Raw genomic sequence first — 19,295 nt, forward strand, 5'->3', positions numbered from 1 at the left:
AGCCATGGTGTTGTGGAGCAGGAGTGGGTGGTGACGTGGCACATCTTATCTCCCCTGCTTTTTGTGAGCTGCACTTTTCATGGGGAAGAGCTCCTGTTACCTGCTCTGCAGGCAGGACTTGGAGAACTGAATATATTTTTCTCTGATGGTTGGAAGAAGAGAGAAATGGTGTTCTCTGATGTTTGATCCAGCCCTGGGAGGCACTAGGGGTGAGAGGGGTCAGGTTTGACTTCTGAAAGAAAGTGGGAAGTATTTCTGTTTCAGTAGTTGTATATTTGGTAATCCCTCATGGAGATGAGGCAAATTGCCAGCCCTGACACAGAAAACTGGGATAAGTTCTGTTGCTGATGGCCCACACTTCCCTTGAAATCCTTGGAATATGAAATCTCTGCATGACCCAGAATTTCAGACCAGAACCTGAACTCAACACTGCTGGTTCTGCCTGTCCTTCTCCTCAATGCAGAGTAAACAGGGAGCCCTAGAAGAGAGCAAACTGCTTGTTACCATGGGAATAACAAGAGGAAATATTCCAGGTGTTGCAAACAGCTGGATTTTTATTGGAGTCTCACTAACCAGCTCCCCAGGTGTCTGTGTCCAGGTGCAGCTCTGCACAGCATGTGACCTCCTTATCTCAGTGCCTCCTTATCAGAGCCTTGCTGGACAGCTGGGGGATGACCACATGCCCTCAGGATCTGGGGAACTTGAGGAACACCCAAAGGCAGCAGCAAATGCAGGTCCTTGGTAAGTCCAGCCTGGAGTTAGAAGGGGATCCTGAGCTGGGCTTTGGTTATTTTCCTCAGACAATTTTCCCTTCTTGACCCTCCTTTGGCCAAACCTCAAGAAGTCAAAGAAGAGGAGAGCACAAATCTTGGAGATCCCACTGTGTGTATGTGCCCAAGGTGGCTTTGGGTGCTCTCCAGCCTGGGCTTTTTCTGCATGAAATCCTTGTTTTGTGCTCCCAGGTTTCTTTGCTTTCCTGCTTTTCACATGTTGAACATCGTGATGGTGGTGTTCTGCTTTGGAAGATTAACTCTGGAAGATGAACTGTGTTCCTAAGGAATAGGATCTTCCAAATCTCAGTGCTGAAGTCAGTGGAGAACAAGGCAGATGCTCAAGATTTATAACAACTCCATAATTCATTTCCAGAAGCAGGACATAAATCTTGAATCTTAGAAGAAATGTACTTATGTCAACTGCTCTTGCTGAAGAAGGATTGAATTAAGTATCCAAAGACATCTGAGCCCTTCCACCCTGTGAAGGACCAAGAGTTTTCCATGGATTGAGGTGATCTTGGTATTGGATGGCAAAAGGTGGAGTGGGAGAGCAGTGCTGCTCTTGGAGGAATTTGCATCAAATTGAGATTGGGAACTCATCTTTGGGGGTTTGGCATCAGAAACTGCTGCTGAGACACTCTGTGTTGAGCAGCAGAGAAGGAAAGTGCAAGGATTCAGGAAAATCCTGGATTTGTATGTGTGGGTCTGCTTGGGAGGAGCTTAGGACAACTTATGGCAGTGTGACCATATCTAAATAATTAAAGACTTGGTCAGATATTTCCCTTTAAAGTGAGGCTTTTATCCACAGAGGTGCTGTTACCTGGGAATGGTGACTGGCAGGAGGCTGATCCATGGCTGAAGGGAAGTTTGCAGCCCAAGCAGAAACAGATTAAAGCTGGAAACTTGAGCTGCAAATGTTGCTCTGCTTGGGTTGTTGGTTGTTTTGAGCCAATTTCCCACTACTATCATCTCCTGCTAAAATAGTCCTTGATTTCTGTAGCAGGGCTTTTAAAAGCAAGAAAAAAAAAAAAAGGAAAAAGCAGGGCAGGAAGAGGAAAGGTAGGATGGAATTCAGTATTCCTTTGTGAATGGAAATGTTTGGTGTCCTGCAGAGCATCCATTTCCAGCTGCTGGAGAGCAGAGCCCTCCCTGTGGAGCTGTTGGTGTTCTGGGGGTTTATCCATGGGGAGGGGCTCCTGCTGCTTGGCCCTTGGGAAAGCTGCAGTGCCTGGGAATGGGAATTAGCAGCAGCCTGGAGTGTTCCTGCAGGATGTCTCTCATGCTCTTCACTGCAGGAGACTGCCAGGCACAGCTTTTGTTTTTGTCAAGGCAGAAATTTCAGTTTTCTTCAATGTTTACTTTGTTCCTGTGCTTGAAGGTCTGGGCTTGAATCTTGATGCATTTATTACTGATAGCATGGTTTGCAAACATTGGAGACACAGCTATGGCATGGTCTGTTTCTAAGGCTGGTACCTTGCCAGAATAAAATCATCCCAACTCCAGAGTGCTCCAAAACTACAGCTGGATGCTAATCTTGATAATTTCTTTAGGGCTTAAAACTCTAACTAATGATTTCCAAAAATAAAACCTAAATTTGTGGGGAGTGGTGCTGTTCTTCTCAAATCAGATTGCTGGTATATTGCTTTTTAGAGCGCTGGAAATTCCTTAATTTTTTAAGCTTCCTGAGCAGCTGGATGGCACCAAGGCAAAGGCAGGAAGAGGTGTCAGGGGTCACAGGATCATGGAATTGAGGTTGGAAAAGACCTCCAGGATCCTTGAGTCCAACCTGTGACTGATCCCCACCTTGTCACCAGCCCAGACATTGAGTTCCACATCCAGATCCTCTTTGGACACCTCCAGGGATGGAGACTCTGCCACCCACCTGAGCAGCCCATTCCAATAGCTGATCATCCTTCCTGGCTGTCCAAGAGAAATCCTCTCCAGGTTTATGCTTCCCATGATAGGATATTTGTGATTTCTAAACATCTGAAAACATCTTTACTCAAACTTGCTGTCTTTGGAGGAATTATTTATTGCCTTAAAATTCCTGAATGCCACCAAAATAAAGGAATTTTGTTGTGTTCTTGTCGTTATTAATGGAGCTGAGAGAATGGTCCTCTATGTCCAAAGCTTTCACTTGCAGTGGACAAATCCTGCTGCTCCTTGACACCAGTGAGCAGTTTGAGTTCCCAGTTGCTTGCTCTGTGCTGGTCCTGCTCATGTTGGATTTTGGTGCATCTGTGATGTCCTAATGCCACCCTCCTGTGTCAGAATGGGAATGAGTTGTATCTCTTTCCTTCCATGTCATTCCCAGGCATCAGAAGAGGCCTCCCTGCGGGCTCTGGAGAGTCTGATGACAGAGTTTTTCCACAATTGCACAACAAATGAGAGGAAACGTGAGATAGGTGAGTTCCTGCCCCTTCCAAGGGCTGCTCCTGGTGCTGGGGGACTGCTTGTGTTCAGCACAGCTGAACTGGCATCTTCCCCTCTCCTGTTTAGGTGGGAGCTGGAAGGAAAGGTTTCCATAGCTGGGGTTCCAGGGAATCAGTGGCAGCTCCTCTGGATGCTAAAGCAGTGATGTTTGTGCATGGTTGGGTTGTGTGTGCTGGGAAACCTCTGCAGGGACTTCAGAATTAGGAATGCAGAGCAAGGCTGTCCCAGTTCTTGTGGAATGACAAGCAGGAATAACAGCAATTCCCTCTGGGTGAGGTGATTAAATGTGTCCTGAAAGGCAGCAGAGATCCTGCCAGGTGCTCTGGGGGAGCTGCTTGTGGTGCTTGTAAAGAAACATTCCTTTTATTCCCAAACAGCTACAGGGATGCTCTGAGGGCTGGAGCCCCTCTGGAGCCAGGCTGGGAGAGCTGGGGGTGCTCACCTGGAGAAGAGAAGGCTCCAGGGACACCTCAGAGCCCCTTCCAGGGCCTAAAGGGGCTCCAGGAGAGCTGCAGAGGGACTGGGGACAAGGGATGGAGGGACAGGACACAGGGAATGGCTCCCACTGCCAGAGGGCAGGGCTGGATGGGATATTGGGAAGGAATTGTTCCCTGGCAGGGTGGGCAGGCCCTGGCACAGGGTGCCCAGAGCAGCTGTGGCTGCCCCTGGATCCCTGGCAGTGCCCAAGGCCAGGCTGGATGGGGCTTGGAGCAGCCTGGGACAGTGGGAGGTGTCCCTGCCATGGCAGGGTGGGATGAGATGAGCTTTAGGGTCCCTTCCCACTCAAACCATTCTGGGATTGTTCTGTTTCTACCATTTTGTACCAAAAGTGTGATCAGCATGAAAGACTTGGCCCAGAAATCCTATAAAATAAACAGCACAAGGTTTTTGTTGTGGTTTTTCTGATAGTGATCTCCTGCTGTGGAAAAGGTATCCCTCATTTTCCTCCTGAAAATGCAGGAAAGAAAATAATTAATGAAGCCTTAAATTTGCTCAGGCTGTAAAGCAGCCCTTGTGGCTTTTCTCTTTTTCACCTTGTCATTTTCTCATTGTCACCTCATGGGAGATGACCAAATCCTGTCCTGAGCATTCAGGGAGGTTTGTGACACCCTGAACTTTCACCAAGTCAGCAGCTCTTGGAGTTGCATTAAAAGAAGATTTAGAACACTGTGATCTGAAGTGCTCCTAGTCTCACAGTGTCCTGAAATCCCAACATTTGGCTTCTACAGATAAAATAACAGTGCTCATAATGCAATTGCTGTGTGATTTGTTCTATTATTCACCCCTTATCTGCTGCAATATTTATGTCAAAACTGATTCTGAAATGACACGTCTGTATTGTTTGCATTAAAGCCTGTTGTTACATTGCTTTAAACACTGTAGAATGTGATTTTATTGTAATTTTTACCCTCCTCCAGGTTGAGTCATTCCCTGAACAAGGGTCTCTTCCCTGCTCAGTTCTGTGCTATCACTATACATTGTTATGGCTTTGTTTACATCTAAAGAATTTTAATGGAATATTTATATCAAAGTCCAATTAAAACTGAAATACATTTTAAAGTAATATTTTACTTTTTATGGCTTTGTTTTTTTTTTTTTTTTTTTTTTTTGCAGAGGAGCTTTTAAATAACTTTGCCCAGCAGATAGGAGCCTGGAGGTTCTGCCTGTACTTCCTGTCCAGCACAAGGAATGATTATGTGATGATGTACAGCCTGACAGTGTTTGAGGTGAGGCTGAGCTGCCTGCTCAGTGCATTCTCTGCCTGCTGCACTTTTATCTGCCAATTGATTTTTTTTGGGGGGGGAAATGTTTGTCTGAAATGGCATCCCTGGTAAGTACAGTGATAAAGGATGCTTTTATTGCTCTCTGCCAGAGAGGTTGCTTAATGGCAGGCACAGAGTGGGAGAATATGAATCTTTGTACACAAATTGAAGAATTCATTTCCTGGCATCTCTAAGCACAAATTACCTCCAGTTTCAGAGGCAGCTTGAGTTTCTGCACGATGCTTTTAAGGGTGTTATTGCTTTTATGCTGTTTTTATGATCAGAAATATGGGGGTGATTACTGCTCCTGGCTCCTGCAGGCTCTGAGTGCTGAGAGGGAAGGCAAACTTGCTTTTGTTTTTTTCTGACATTTTCTAGTTGTGGTTGGTGCTCTTGAGCTACATCCTGCAAACTTGTGCTGGTTGGAGGGGTGAGGTCTCTCTTAGACAGCCACATCCCACTCTTCACCTACTTATACAAGAACAAAATTTGGGTTAAAAGCCTTGATACTGATCTCTGTGTCTACTGGAATGAGCAAAAGGGTTGTGTGCACATCTCTGTGTCACTGATTTGTCAGTGAGCTGTCCCTGAGGATGTCCTGGGATTGGGTTGATGTCACACCTCAGTCTGGGCCATTTGTGGCCTCTGTGTTCTGTTCTTAGCTGGGTGGGCACTCTGAGCTGTGCCCCTAAATCAGAGGGGTTTGTAGCCTTTGCACTGGGCCACCTTTTAGATAAAATACATATTTAGGTAAAAAGTTTGCTCTTAAAGTTGAGTTGTTTTTACAAATTATCCACATCATCATTGATTTCTTCTCTTAAATATTCATTTTACTTATTAAGGATTGCAGAGGGAGTCTGGACCCCATCTGCAAATTGAATCTGATTTACCTTCCCCTCAAAGAGGGGTGATCATGGCAGGTGACATGGGAATGATTTCTGCTCAGGGGATGGTGTCCCACTGATTTTCCTGATGAGCAAAACAAGTGCAGGGCCAAGAGGTGGATTCAGTGATCCTTGGGATCATCCTACCAGCTCAGGATATTTTATTTTATTTATTCAGGAGTTTGATTACTGAGCCTCTGCTTCCCTGGAGGGGGAAAAAGTAGCATTGAAAAACCTAATTGTGGCCAGAATAAAGAAATCACTGTGCAAGTGCAGAGGGAGGAACAGGAGTCCCCAGCTCAGCTGGGAGATGAGGATTTCTCCATGGAGGAGCTTGAATTCCCAAAAATAACTGGTGCGGTGCTGGGCATTAACTGGTCCTCAGAGCCATGGTCTGTCCCAGTCTGCAGCTTCCCCAGCTGTCCTTGGGTACTGGATTCAGTCCAAAGGGTGTGAGCACAAGGATCATTCCCAAAACCACCCAAGCACATGGATTTCTCAAACTCCTTAGCAAGTTAGCAGTGGATTTGGAATAAAACTCCTCCTGACCCCCTTCCAGATGAAGTCTTGTCACCTCCTGCTTTTTGCAAAAGAAAACATCTTCCCTAAAGCATTTATAGGGAGAAAGCTGCTGCTGGCAGGTGGGAGGAGTAGGACAGAACACAGGGGGCATGAAAAGATGTTAAAGCTAAAACATCTTCCAGTATTATTGGGATTCTGGACTTGCATCAAGGAACCCTCAGCTGGTTGTTTCCAAGCAGTACTTGTGGATTTTCTCTGCTAGAAAACACCAAAATCAACTTCTTTTAGGAATTTCTAAATATCCTTGTGTAGCTCTCCCCTGGAACTGGTGTCTCTGTGCAGTACATCCTCCTGTGGATTGCATCTCCTTTGACCATACATCATCTTCCAGTTTTGGGTGTTTAAAGTTTCTTCCAACCCAAGCCAGGCTATGAGTGTGATCTCCAGCATTCTCTTTGTCCAGGCTGAATCCTGCAGATGGGCACAGACATTGCCTCAGCCTCCTCTCTGGGTTATCCCAAGAGATTCAGCTCCTGATGCTCCAGAGCCCTAAATGGGATCAGGGCAGGGAAGCAATTTGCTATTCTGCTTTCCTTGGGATTTTGTCTGACTTAAAGTGGACTAAAAGCTTTCTGTGCAAGTGGTGCCTTGTCACTGCCAGGCAGTGCCTGCTCCAGTGACCTTCCAGCTCAGCTTCAGGAGACCTGGGTGGCATCAGGGGCAGGGAAAACCAAACCTCCTCCCCTGCTTTTCTTTTCCTGCTTCATCCAAGGCTCTGCTTCTCCCTTTAGAGGGGAAACCCTCGGTGCCCAGGGTTAAAAGTAAAGGAAATGGTTCTGTGCCTGCTACTAGAGGTCTGCTTAACCCAAAACCAGTTAAACCAGTGACTGCAGCTCCATTGGCACTGCCAGTCCTGGGCCATGAGATGCAGCAGCTCTGCCAGATGCTCTGTCCCTGTTTTCTGTTTTTCAGCCTGGAGAAGAGAAGGCTCCAGGGACACCTCAGAGCCCCTTCCAGGGCCTAAAGGGGCTCCAGGAGAGCTGCAGAGGGACTGGGGACAAGGGATGGAGGGACAGGACACAGGGAATGGCTCCCACTGGCAGAGGGCAGGGCTGGATGGGATATTGGGAAGGAATTGTTCCTGGGAGGGTGGGCAGGCCCTGGCACAGGGTGCCCAGAGCAGCTGTGGCTGCCCCTGGATCCCTGGCAGTGCCCAAGGCCAGGCTGGAGCAACCTGAAATAGTGCAAGGTGTCCCTGGCCATGGCAAGGGGTTGGAACAGGATGATTTTTAAGTCCCTTCCCACCCAAATCAGTCTGAAATTCCAGATTCTCAGTGTCAGGATTGTCACCTCAGAGAAGCATGTCCGAGATGAGCTCATTTGGGATGTCCATTGCTTTTCCAGAACCTGATCAATAAGATGTGGCTGGGGGTCCCATCCCAGGACAAGATGGAGATCAGGAGCTGCCTGCCCAAGCTGCTGCTGGCTCAGCACAAAACTCTGCCTTACTTCATCAGGAACAAGCTCTGCAAAGTCATCGTGGACATCGGCCGCCAGGACTGGCCCATGTTCTACCATGACTTCTTCACCAACATCCTGCAGGTGAGAACTCTCCATGCATGAAGCCAGGTTTTCCCTTGGAAACATCATTTGCTTTCCTTGAGTAGGGATTTCTTTTGAGGAAGATTAAATAGTAAATGTTGCTTTGTAAATTCCTTTCTAATTTTGTCGTAAGCCTCAACTTTTTCCATGTGACATTCCTCTCCAGTGGTAAATGTACACTGTGCCACAAGTATTCACTTTGAATTTTAAATATTATGGGCTAGTTCTTGAAAATGCAAGGAGTAGGGGTTTTCTTTAAACAAAAAAGAAGTCAGTAAATGATGGATGTGTCACTTATTCTCAAAAGGGCAGTTTTACAATGGGGGCTGTTGCAGATTTTTCACCCAACTGCCAAAGACACCCCAAAATCTCTGGTCCCTCATCAGTAGAGTCACTAATGGGATGGGATGTTGTTGGGGTGTGTAGGAGGGCTCCTGCAGGAAGGCTCAGCTGTGAATTGAGGATCCTGACTGAATCTATGTTATTAGCTGGAATGGTTCCCCTTACAGGGAATCCTGAGCTAGGCTGCTGCTGTAGCATCACCAGGCTGGTGCAAACCTCTTTTTGTTGGAGTATTTTGTCTCCAGTTCCCTTTAAATTGTTCCTAATTGGCTTAAAGAGCTGAGTGTAAACTGAAGTGCTGCACAGGCTTTTTCTGCTGACATAATTACATGATTTGAATTCAGCAAAGCCCACGGCCAAGCCACAAGGCAGTTATTTAAATCCATGTCCTCGAGTGGCAGGAGTTTATTTGTTAAGGCAAATGGATCTAGTATTAATTGCAAAATTTAAAAAAAAACTCTCTTGGCTGCAGAGCTCATCACTGGCTGGTGTAATCACTTTTCTGACTCTTCTGGACTGGGACATGCTGGAGTTTTTGCCTCAGTTATCAATTTGATAACAAATACTTGGAGATAACTCATGTGGAGTTTTGCCTCTCATTTCACCTGGATCTGGACTGAAAGGCAGCCTGAGCTCTTCTGGCCTTTCTAGCACTCTGGGGTTATCTTAAGGGATTGCAGAGCTCACTTGAGGAATCTATTTTCCCTTAAGCCTCTCCTTGTGAGCTCAGCAGTGGAGGAAAATGTTTCCATAAATTAATTTATGTGGCAGACACATTCCTAAAATGTTCAGAGAAAGTGGAAGAAAAACAGTAATGCTGAATTCCAGGGCCTCAACAGAAGGAAGAGCAGAATGATTTGCTGTTAGAATTGCAGATGAGCCCTGTCTCAGGACTTTTTTCTGAGATCATTTGCAGCATGTTCTTTGTTCTTCAGCATTAAATTGTATCCAAGTAGTCTGAGTAATCTCTAAACCTTTTACTGAACCACTGGAGGGGTGGAAAAGAAAGGTAAATTGGGGTATTGCATTATCATTATGTAAAGCCAGTCATTCTGCATAAAGTACTGCTTCCTTAGAGGTATAAAATTTGTTTAGCCTGAGGTGCCAGTGCTGGCATTGCTAAAACTCCTTGGGTTTGTCAGGAAACATCCTGAGAGATGATTTTCAGTCCCTTCACAATTTAGCAACAAGTTGGATGTTTCATTGAGTTCCTTGCTATCTGCTCCTGTGTCTGGGACTTCCTTTACAAAAGTCAAGATAAGAGCTTTTGGATGGGCTATTTTCTCCCCAGAATATTTCACCAAACTGTGTTTTTAATGGTGTTAACTCAGCCTGGCTCTCCTTTGGAGGATCAGTGGATCAGCAGCAAAGTCAGCCTGTATTGCAGAATTATGGCTTCAAGGATTACTTGTAGCAACTGGGATTGGCTTTGGACTTTTTTCTCCCAGAGGGAGCAGAGCATAAATCACTTTGGATGTGTCTGGGCAGCAGTGAAGAGCAGTGGGACAAAACTTTGTCCCACTTGAAGAAGTCTTTAATATCCCAGTGGCTGATGAAGGCACAAGTCAGCTTTTTGTCCAGTCCTGTTCCAGCATGAGGCAGAAGTTCCTCTTTTTGGGAGAAATGCAGTTTCCAGTTTGAGATCCAGTAGAGGTGCAAGGGGAGGTCAGATCCCTCAGCTGTGGCCTGGTGCCATCTGCTCCTGGCTGCAGCCTTTGGGAAGGGAGGGAGGGATTTTTGGGGCAGCTGCTGTGCTGTGAGGTGTGAGCTCTGGTGCTGAGGTGGTCGTGGGCAGGGCTGAGGGCAGAGGATGCAGCCAGCAGAAGGCACAGGCTGTTCTGTGGCCGTGCTGGGATGCAGAATGTGTGCAGTGACATTATGAAACCCCGAGGAGTCCCGTGGGGCTGGAGCTGTTGCAACACCAGAAATTCATGTCTGGGGAAACTGAACCTGTCTGTGGGAACTCCTCAGTGGGGAGGTGTCCTGGTTTGAAGGACAGGTGTCTGCCAATAAAGGCAGAAGCTTCTCTTTGAAATGGAGAATGTAAACTCTTTTCCTCCAAATTATTATTATGGTTTTGAAATTAAGGGGCTCTCAGGCAAAGATATGGGAATTAGGAATAACAGTTCTTTAATAGGAAAATTAAAATAGAAATGCAGTATTACAAAGAACAGTCCCAACCCTGACAGAGTCAGAATCCAAGCTGACACCCGTCAGTCAGTCAGGGTGTTGGCAGCAGTCCCATTCAATGGTGGCTGCATCCTCCTGCAGTGGCAGATGTGGTTCAGCTGGAGCAGTGCTCCTGTAGAAGGTGCAGTTTTCCTCTGAAGGTCCAGGGATGATGTGGAAAGGTCTGGTTTTCCTCTGGAATCCAGTGGAAAGATGGTACCTTGGTGTCCAAAATCTGTTTTTATCTGGGTAGGAAAGGCTTGGCTCCTCCTCCTGGCTGGAGCATCTCCCAATGGGATGATGTAATTTTATCAGTCATGCAGTGGGACTGAATGGGCCAGCAGCAGATGATATCTCCTGGAGGGAGGGTGGGCTGTGGAAAGATAAAGATGTTTGCCCCAGCTGGTTTAAAGATGGCCCATTAGCAGATGGTATGTGCCAGGAGATCAGGGTCACTGGCTTCAATAGATGGTGAGAGAATCCACATTGCTGGCCACATCAGCCCAAACCAGGAGGCTGCTGTAGGCTGTGAGTGTGTGTCAGTGGAGGTTGCCATGCCAGCTGTGTGCTGTGCCCTCAGCTGATGCAGTCTCCTGTGACCACTGCCCTGGGGCTGATCATGCTGAAGACCACGTCGGAGGAGCTGGCGTGTCCGCGCGAGGACCTGAGCGTGGCCCGCAAGGAGGAGCTGCGCAAGCTGCTGCTGGAGCAGGTGCAGACAGTGCTGGGGCTGCTCACAGGTACGACTCTCACTGCCACCCGTGTGCCACTGCACCCCTCAGCACCCACAGCTGGGCTGGGTGCCACTCCTGGGGCTCAGATGGGGTGGGAGCGCTCAGCTCTGCCCTCAGTGTGAACCAGCTGCTGAGATGGAGATTGACTTCTCTTAGTGAGCCATTGTGGAGAGTTTCTGTCCCTCTCAGAGCACTCAGGGTGTGTTCTCCCAAAGTTCTCCTGCAGTCTGTGCTGTGTTTGTTGGGTCAGTGTGGCTTTGAGAAGGCACTTCTGAAATGTCTCTCTTTGGCCAGGTATTTTGGAGAGCATCTGGGATAAGCACAGTGCTACTGCTGCCACTCCACCACCGTCCCCAACCTCAGGAGAAAGTGGTAAGGAAAAGCTACAAGATGGGTTTCCATGTACTTAAACCTGCAGTATCAGGCACAGATTCCTCCCTTTACTGTCTAAGCTCTCCTAATAACCCTTTCCCAGAGCTTTTCACAGGCTAACAAATTCCTGATTGGAAAGAAAAACCCTACACAAAGAAACAAATTCCACTGTGGGGACACCTCACTACAAATGTCATTAAATTGTGCCCACAGAGCTGCTTGTAGTCCTCAGATGGCAGAAACCTCCCTGAAGTTTCAGTGCAAAATGCTCTAATGACAGTGAGTTAAAATCATGGCATTGATAAGGTTGGGAAATCCCACTGAAGTCATCAAGTCCAGCTGTTATTCCAGCACTGCCAAGGCCACCACTAACCCAGGTACCACACATACATGGCTTTGAAATCCTCTCAGGGATGGTGACCCCAGCACTGCCCTGTACAGCTGTGCCAGTGCCTGACCACCTTTCTTTGAAAAATTTTCCCAGTATCCAACCTAAGCCTCCCCTGGCACAACCTGAGGCCATTTCCCCTCATCCCATCCCTGTTCCCTGGGAGCAGAGCCCGACCCCCCCGGCTGTCCCCTCCTGTCAGGGAGTTGTGCAGAGCCAGAAGGTTCCCCCTGAGCCTCCTTCTCTCCAGGCTGAGCCCCTTTTCAGCTCCCTCAGCCTCTCCTGGTGCTCCAGCCCCTTCCCCAGCTCTGTTCCCCTCCCTGGACACGCTCCAGCCTCTCAGTGTTGTGAGGGCCCAGAGCTGGACACAGGACTGGAGGTGCCTCAGCAGTGACAGCACAGGGGACAGTCCCTGCCCTGGTGCTGCTGCCACCCCAATGCTGGTCCAGCCAGGTGCCATTGTCCTCTCACCCACCTGGGCACACTTTTCCACTGAGCAACTTTTCAGCCCCTCTTCCCCAAGCCTGTGGTCTTGCATGGGGTTGGCATTGTCCCCTGAATTCCAGCTGTTGGCACATCAATGCCAGTGGAGCAAAACTGAATCCTAGCTGGGAAAAAGAAAATAAAGGTACCCACATCATCTCTGTGAAATGAAACAGGGTGCCCACAGCAGCTGTGGCTGCCCCTGGATCCCTGGCAGTGTCCAGGGCCAGGCTGGATGGGGCTGGGAGCAGCCTGGGACAGTGGGAGGTGTCTCTGCCCATGGCAGGGGGTGGCACTGGATGAGCTCGAAGGTCCTTTCAGCTCAAACTGTTCTGTGATTGTGAAAGTTTATTTTCTATCTATTTCTGTTAGACTTTTGTGTGAGTGCTTAGCTGCTGTTAACCCATTTACATCTCTATTTCTTAGTTACCTCTGAAATGGAGAACATTTTGTGTCCTTGTCCCACATTTCCTTGTCCCTGGGACCTTGAACAGATCCCTGAGAGCTGCAGATCATTTCCTTGTGGCCAGATTGCACCAGGCAGCTCCAGACTGCTGCCTCTGATAAGCTGTTGGCAGTGTTTTGCTTAGTGCTAAACCTTTCACATTGAAGTCTGAGCAGCATTTCCAGTGCTCCTCTCCTGCAGAAGAGCTTAAGATACTTCTATATTTATATACAAACCACAAAGTTTAATGGGAAGAAATATTCCTTTGGGTTGGCAGGGGGAGAGTGGATTTTGCTGTGGCTGGGAAGAGTTTGAACAGGAAATATTTATAGAAAAGATCAAAGTTTCTGGTGTCAATTGTCAAGGATGATGCTGGGGGAGCAAATTCTGGGCTGGCTATCGTGGAAGCCTGTTGGAGATGTCCTCAGTCCCCTGGGGCTTGTGCTGAGGCAGCTTTCATCCACCTGTGTGCTCACCTCGTGACTTGGGATCATATTTCCCAAACTGGAAGTCAGCTGCACTTCTGTGCTGGGCTTTTCCTTTCTCCCCTCTCAGGGAAAACAAACAAACTTTTCACACAGTGTTTTTTCAGGATAATTGCTAAGAACCAGGACCACACCAGCAGTTTCATTTTGCCTGTGCAAACTTGTTTGTGTGAAACTCTCTCAGTTTTCTTTTTCTGTGCTTTGTCTTTGCTGTCTCTATGTTAAAATCAGTTGTGCTTCCACTCCTTGAAGTCACTAAAGTTGGAAAGGACTCTAAGATTGAGTGCAGCCATTAACCAGCACTGCCAGAGCCACACTAAACCATGTCCCCAAGTGCCACATCCACACTTCCAGAGGTGATAATTCCACTGCTTCCAAAAGGAACAGCAGGTGCTTCCCTCTAATCCACTGCTTGCTCATTTTGTGTTCCCTGAGACTCAATTCCTGTGTACTGGTGAATCTCAAATGTTTTCATTGCTTAAGTGAGGCCACCTTTTACTCTTCCCATTCAGGTGAGATTAAAGGTGTTCCAAGAGTCAAAACAAGCTCCTGAGTCCCCATAAGTGTTTAATATTTTCCATCAGAGCCCAAATCTCTTTAGGAACTTGGAAAACCTCTGCTTCCTATTTTTCATTTGCACAGGGAAGTGGAGTGAAATGGTGACTTGCAAGTCTTGTATAGGTTTTAAATAGTACTTGAGACAACATTAAACTAATTTCCCATATCACTTAAGCAAAGGAACTCTGATAATGTCCCAAGCTGGACAACATTGAGTTATTGCCATGGTGTAGGATTTACTCAGCAGCAGTGTCAGCCTCCACATGTTGTCTTTGCATGATTTATGGCACATTTCCTGATGAATCCCTTCCTCAGGAATATCCTCTCACCTATGGCAAACAAATGAGTGGCTGAAGGATTTGTGGCTGCACCTGCTGCAGAGCCAGTCACTGGGAGTTTTCTCCTTTGGCATGAATGCAGCTGATGCTGTAAATTTGTCACCTGTTTGCAAAGACACTGAAAACCCCTGGACCTGAAAGCTTCAGTGATTTAACTGCATGCAAAGCACCTGAACAAATTGCTGTGAGTTACAGGAATGTCATTGAGAGTTTCTGGTGTGGATGGATTAAAAGATGAGAATCTTTAATTCTTGTTGATTTTTGTGGAGTTGGCTAAACTGGATGTTTAAATGAATAACAACTGGGGTTGGAAGGAGCCTTAAAGCTCATCCAGTGCTACCCTCTGCCATGTCCAGGGACACCTTCCACTGTCCCAGGCTGCTCCAAGCCTCATTGAACCTGGACACTTCCAAACCTCAGCTTCTCTGGGCACCCTGTGCCAGGGCCTGCCCACCCTCCCAGGGAACAATTCCTGCCCAATATCCTATCCAGCCCTGCCCTCTGCCAGTGGAAGCCATTCCCTGTGTCCTGTCCCTCCATCCCTTGTCCCCAGTCCCCCTCCAGCTCTCCTGGAGCCCCTTTAGGCCCTGGGAGGGGCTCTGAGGTGTCCCTGGAGCCTTCTCTTCTCCAGGTGAGCACCCCCAGCTCTCCCAGCCTGGCTCCAGAGGGGCTCCAGCCCTTGGAGCATCTCCCTGGCTCCCCTGGACTCTCTCCAGCAGCTCCAGCTCCTTGCTGTGCTGGGCCCCAGGGCTGGGGCAGCTCTGCAGGTGGGGTCTGACCTGGTGGGGCAGAATCCCCCCTCCTGCTGCCCACACTGGGGCTCAGCCCAGCACAGGGGGGGTTCTGGGTGCTCACAGCCAGGCCATGGCCAGCTGTCACCTCCCAACACCCCAAATCCCTCCCCCAGGGCTGCTCTCAGTCTATTCCCTGCCCAGCCTGGATTGGTGCTTGGCACTGCCCCAGCCCTGGTGCACTTGGCCTTGTTGAGCTTCAGGGGGTCTGTAAAAGCAGAATATGAGCTGCACAGGTGTGTCCAGGTGTGGATGTCCCCACAGGGGGTTCAGTGCTAGGACTGAAGGGCAGGATTCTCTTGCTCAGCCATAGCCATGTGATGCCTCCAGTTTCCAGAGTGCAGGAGAAAGAAGCAATGATAAGGCTTGGCAGGGAATTATGAATTTAGTGATGTAAGACATCAATCTTGGTGAAAAATGAAGACTTGGGAGGGATGTGTTCATCACTCAGGCTCTTGTGTACATTGGAAGTAGCTCAGTAAATCATAGCTGTTATTTTGGCAATGCTGGTGTATCAGGATGTTTCACTTCCATAAAAAATCAGTCAGATTCTCTAAGAATTTCAGATTCTGTAATGCAGCAAGTGCCAGATTTTTAAAGGTGAAGAGGTTATTAAAGGTGAGGAGGTACTCAAGGAAGAGAAGTGCATTGCACAGCCTGGGGAAGGTGAATGGTTTTGCAGCAGGTGGGGGAAAGGCAGCCTGGCTGGGGCTGGCCCTTGGAGTCCAAAAGCTTTTGAGGCAGCAGAGACCATCAGGGATAAGGAGTCCCTGGGTTGATGGTGGTTTGGGTGGAGGTGGGAGATGAAAGGTGAGTCCCCTCTTGCTGTGAGAAGGGAGCTCACCCTGGACTAGGCAGGATTAACTTTAGAACTTCTCCCCATCATTCTGCAGAGAATTCACAGCAGCAGCAGTCAGGAGGAATTCCCTGCTGTGCTGCTCTGTGGAGCTAAGGCTCATCTGCACCTTGAGTGGTGGCTGCAGTCCTGCTCTTCCAGTATCAGTAGGTGCAGAGGAGCAATGAAAGCTTTGCAGAAGGGCATTAAAGGTTTGAGGGGCTTCCCTGTAGGTTTTCCTTCTGTTGTTACTTTCCTTCTGTCAAAGAAACTGAGCAGGAGCTGTGTTAGAAGCCTACTGACACAAAGAAAGTGAAAGCAGGGATTATTTCTGTTCCCTGTTTGGGTAGAAAGTGGAACTAGGAGCTGGCATACCCCAAACAAAGCAGCTTCCTGGTGAAACTGTGGAACTCTGTCACGGGGTATTGTAAATATTAACTTTATATTGCTTCACTTGGAGGCTGGAGAGGTCATGGAAAATAAATCCTGAGGCTGTGTCAAATTTTTCAGACTCCACCTTTCTTGGGAAGGCTTTGTTGTGTTTGGAAGGCTGGGGGATGTGTCTGCCATGGGAATAGGTGCTGCCCTGAGTGAGCTTTTAGGTGTGACTGGCAACAACCAAAGTGTCACAGGCCAGCAGAAGACTCTGTCACCTTCAGCATAACAGGGATGTGCCAAGATTACATCAAGGATCTCAATCTTATGAGGGGTAGAATTTTATAATAAATTCCTAAAACACACCCAGTGGCATTGTATTTCCTGAAATACCAGGAGAGCCCTGCCTGGTGAGGCCAGAAGGTTGTGTGAGGCTAATTCCTGAGTACAGAAATCACCAGTTCCTCTCAGAAAAATAACCTGCTGAATCACAGGATGTTGTGAGTTGGCAGGGATCCACAAGGATGGTCAGAGTCCAGCTGGGGGTTCATGCCCTGCCTTGTTGGATCCCACAAACCTGGGGTTTTTCAGCTTTCTGTGCTTTCTGGCACTGACCCCCTGGAGAACACTGCCTTTGACCTGAGGCCTTGGAGAAGGCTCCTAAATTTGAGTGATGAAGTTAAAATCATGGGTGTGTAGTGAAACAGAAGTGTGTGTTTTCACATGGTAAAGGGTTTTAAATTTGAGGGTTTTATAATATAGTAATATATATATATATATAGTAATATATATATATATATATAGTAATATATATATATATATATATATATATATATATATATATATATATATATATATATATATATATATATATATATATATATATAATATAGTAATGTAATATAATAAGAGAATATAGTAATGGAATATAGTAATATAAGATATAGTGATAGGCATGGGACAAGATGGAGGATTTTGGGTGGTGTCTCTTTTGGTGCTCATCTTCCTTCTCCATGGGTTTCAGGTTGTAGTTTCTGGTTGGTCAGTCAGTGTCACACTGAGGGTCACAGGAAGTTAGTTATTGGGTTAAAAGGATAAATTATGTAGGTGTTAATTCCCTGTTGGATTCTTTAGCTTTGAGAGACCCTGTAGCAGCTGGATCCATCTCCATCTTGCTCACTTCTGGCAGGTGGCTGGAAGTGCTGCTGAACTTTCTGTACTTTTGGTAAGATTTAACAACCAAGCCTGAACACGAGAAAACCCATTTCCTTTGTGTGTTTGTTAATGCTGGCTCTGAGTGAAGGCAGAAGAGACTGAGACAGAGCCCTGATGAAGGGGTGCACAGTCCCAGTGCTGTTTCCCTGCCTGACACTGCTCTCTCCCCCAGGTGACCTCTTGAGCAGCCTCTTGCAGAGCCCCAGCGCCGCCAAGCTGCTGAACCAGCCCATCCCCATCCTGGACCCGGAGAGCGAACACATCTGCTCGCTGGCCCTGGAGTGCCTGGCCCACCTGTTCAGCTGGATCCCTTTATCCAGCAGCATCACCCCCTCCCTGCTCACCACCATCTTCCACTTTGCGCGCTTCGGCTGCGACAGCCGCGGCCGCAAGCTGTGCGCGGTGAACGGCGGCAGCCCCGGCGCGGGGCCCGGCCAGGGCCAGGGCCAGGAGCGGGCGCGCCTGGGCGTGCTGGCCATGGCCTGCATCAACGAGCTCATGTCCAAGAACTGCGTGCCCATGGAGTTCGAGGAGTACCTGCTGCGCATGTTCCAGCAGACCTTCTACCTCCTGCAGAAGATCACCAGGGAGAACAACGCGCACACGGTGAAGAGCCGGCTGGAGGAGCTGGATGAGAGGTAGGGCAGCTTCCCCTGCAGGGCTGGCCTTTGCCTTGGGGCGGCCCTTTCTGCCCAGCTGAGGGCTCGTGTTCCTGGATGTCCCTTCCCTCCTCTCCCTGTTTGTTGCTGTCTGGCTGCAGGTCTGAGGTGGCTCCAGAGCTGCCACAGGGCACAGAAGGGGCTCAGTGAGGTAAAGGCACTGCAGTGTCCCCTCTGTCCCCTCCGGTCAGTGTCTGAGAGTGGGGACACATCCTGCAAGTCAGGACTTGGGAGAAAACAGCAGAACCTTGCCACCCTTCATTGAGCCATGGCTATTTCTGGTTATTTTTTATTTTCATTTTAAAAATTTATTTATAAGCAGCACCAAGCACAGCCTGGGGAGCTCTGTTCAGTGGCGAATGGCTCCACTTCCAGGGCTCTCCACAGGCTTGGCTGGAGGCAGCAGGGCAGCAGCAGCACCTTGGGAAGCTGTGTATTCTCATTTTCCAGGGTGTTACTGCCACCTTTTGTTCCCTAGGCCAGCTCCACTCTCTTATGTCAGATATTCCTACTTGTAGGGGACAAAGTGAGACTCCTCTTGCTGTTTTGTGGAGTGGCTGAGCCTGGGTGTTGGCAGGGTGGTGACTTGGTGCTGCCTCCTGTCACAGGGCTGCTGACAGTGGCAGAGAGGTTGTAACTGTGTGAAAGTGCTGAGTATTTTACTATGGGTGCACACAGGTGGAAATAAATTTCTACTCAGGAGAAAAAAAACATTTGGGAAAAAAGCCGTGGGTCCATTTGGAGAGAGTACTTGCACATTTCTGCTGCAGAATTCTCCTTTTCCATATCCTTTGATAAAGGTGTAACTTTGGGGTGGTAAATCCAGACTCACAGGGAATTCTGCTGCTTGTTTTTTGCTAGCTCTGACTTGTAGAAATGAGATGTGGGCATGTGCCACCTCTGCCTGCAAGGCACAGAGAGCCAGAAGTTTCCCTCTGGATTTCAGAAAAGCTCTTCTGGAACCCCACAATCCCCTGTTTAACTATTCTTTCTTTTCTGGATAATATCAAGCAGCATAAGGGCACAGCTGGATGTTTTGTATCCAAAACTAAAGGGCTCAGTGCATGGAAGTGTCATCCTAGCTTGGACTAATAAAATCCTGAATAAAAGGGGCACTGAAGGAACCCCC

At 48.0% G+C, this 19,295-nt stretch overlaps 1 protein-coding gene across 2 annotated transcripts in view; it reads left to right on the forward strand.

Annotated features, from left to right (window-relative positions):
* XPO6 (exportin 6) overlaps nt 1-19,295 on the forward strand; it is a 55,977-nt gene that overhangs the window by 12,124 nt on the left and 24,558 nt on the right. For both annotated transcript variants that reach the window (XM_056503346.1, XM_056503347.1), the window contains exons 2-7: nt 3,088-3,178; nt 4,821-4,933; nt 7,780-7,977; nt 11,069-11,228; nt 11,517-11,594; nt 17,680-18,145. In XM_056503346.1, the coding sequence (XP_056359321.1) occupies nt 3,088-3,178; nt 4,821-4,933; nt 7,780-7,977; nt 11,069-11,228; nt 11,517-11,594; nt 17,680-18,145 (1,106 nt within the window). The remainder of the gene's footprint in view (nt 1-3,087; nt 3,179-4,820; nt 4,934-7,779; nt 7,978-11,068; nt 11,229-11,516; nt 11,595-17,679; nt 18,146-19,295) is intronic.

Source organism: Oenanthe melanoleuca, chromosome 14 (assembly GCF_029582105.1).
Source record: "Oenanthe melanoleuca isolate GR-GAL-2019-014 chromosome 14, OMel1.0, whole genome shotgun sequence".
Taxonomy (NCBI): domain Eukaryota; kingdom Metazoa; phylum Chordata; class Aves; order Passeriformes; family Muscicapidae; genus Oenanthe; species Oenanthe melanoleuca.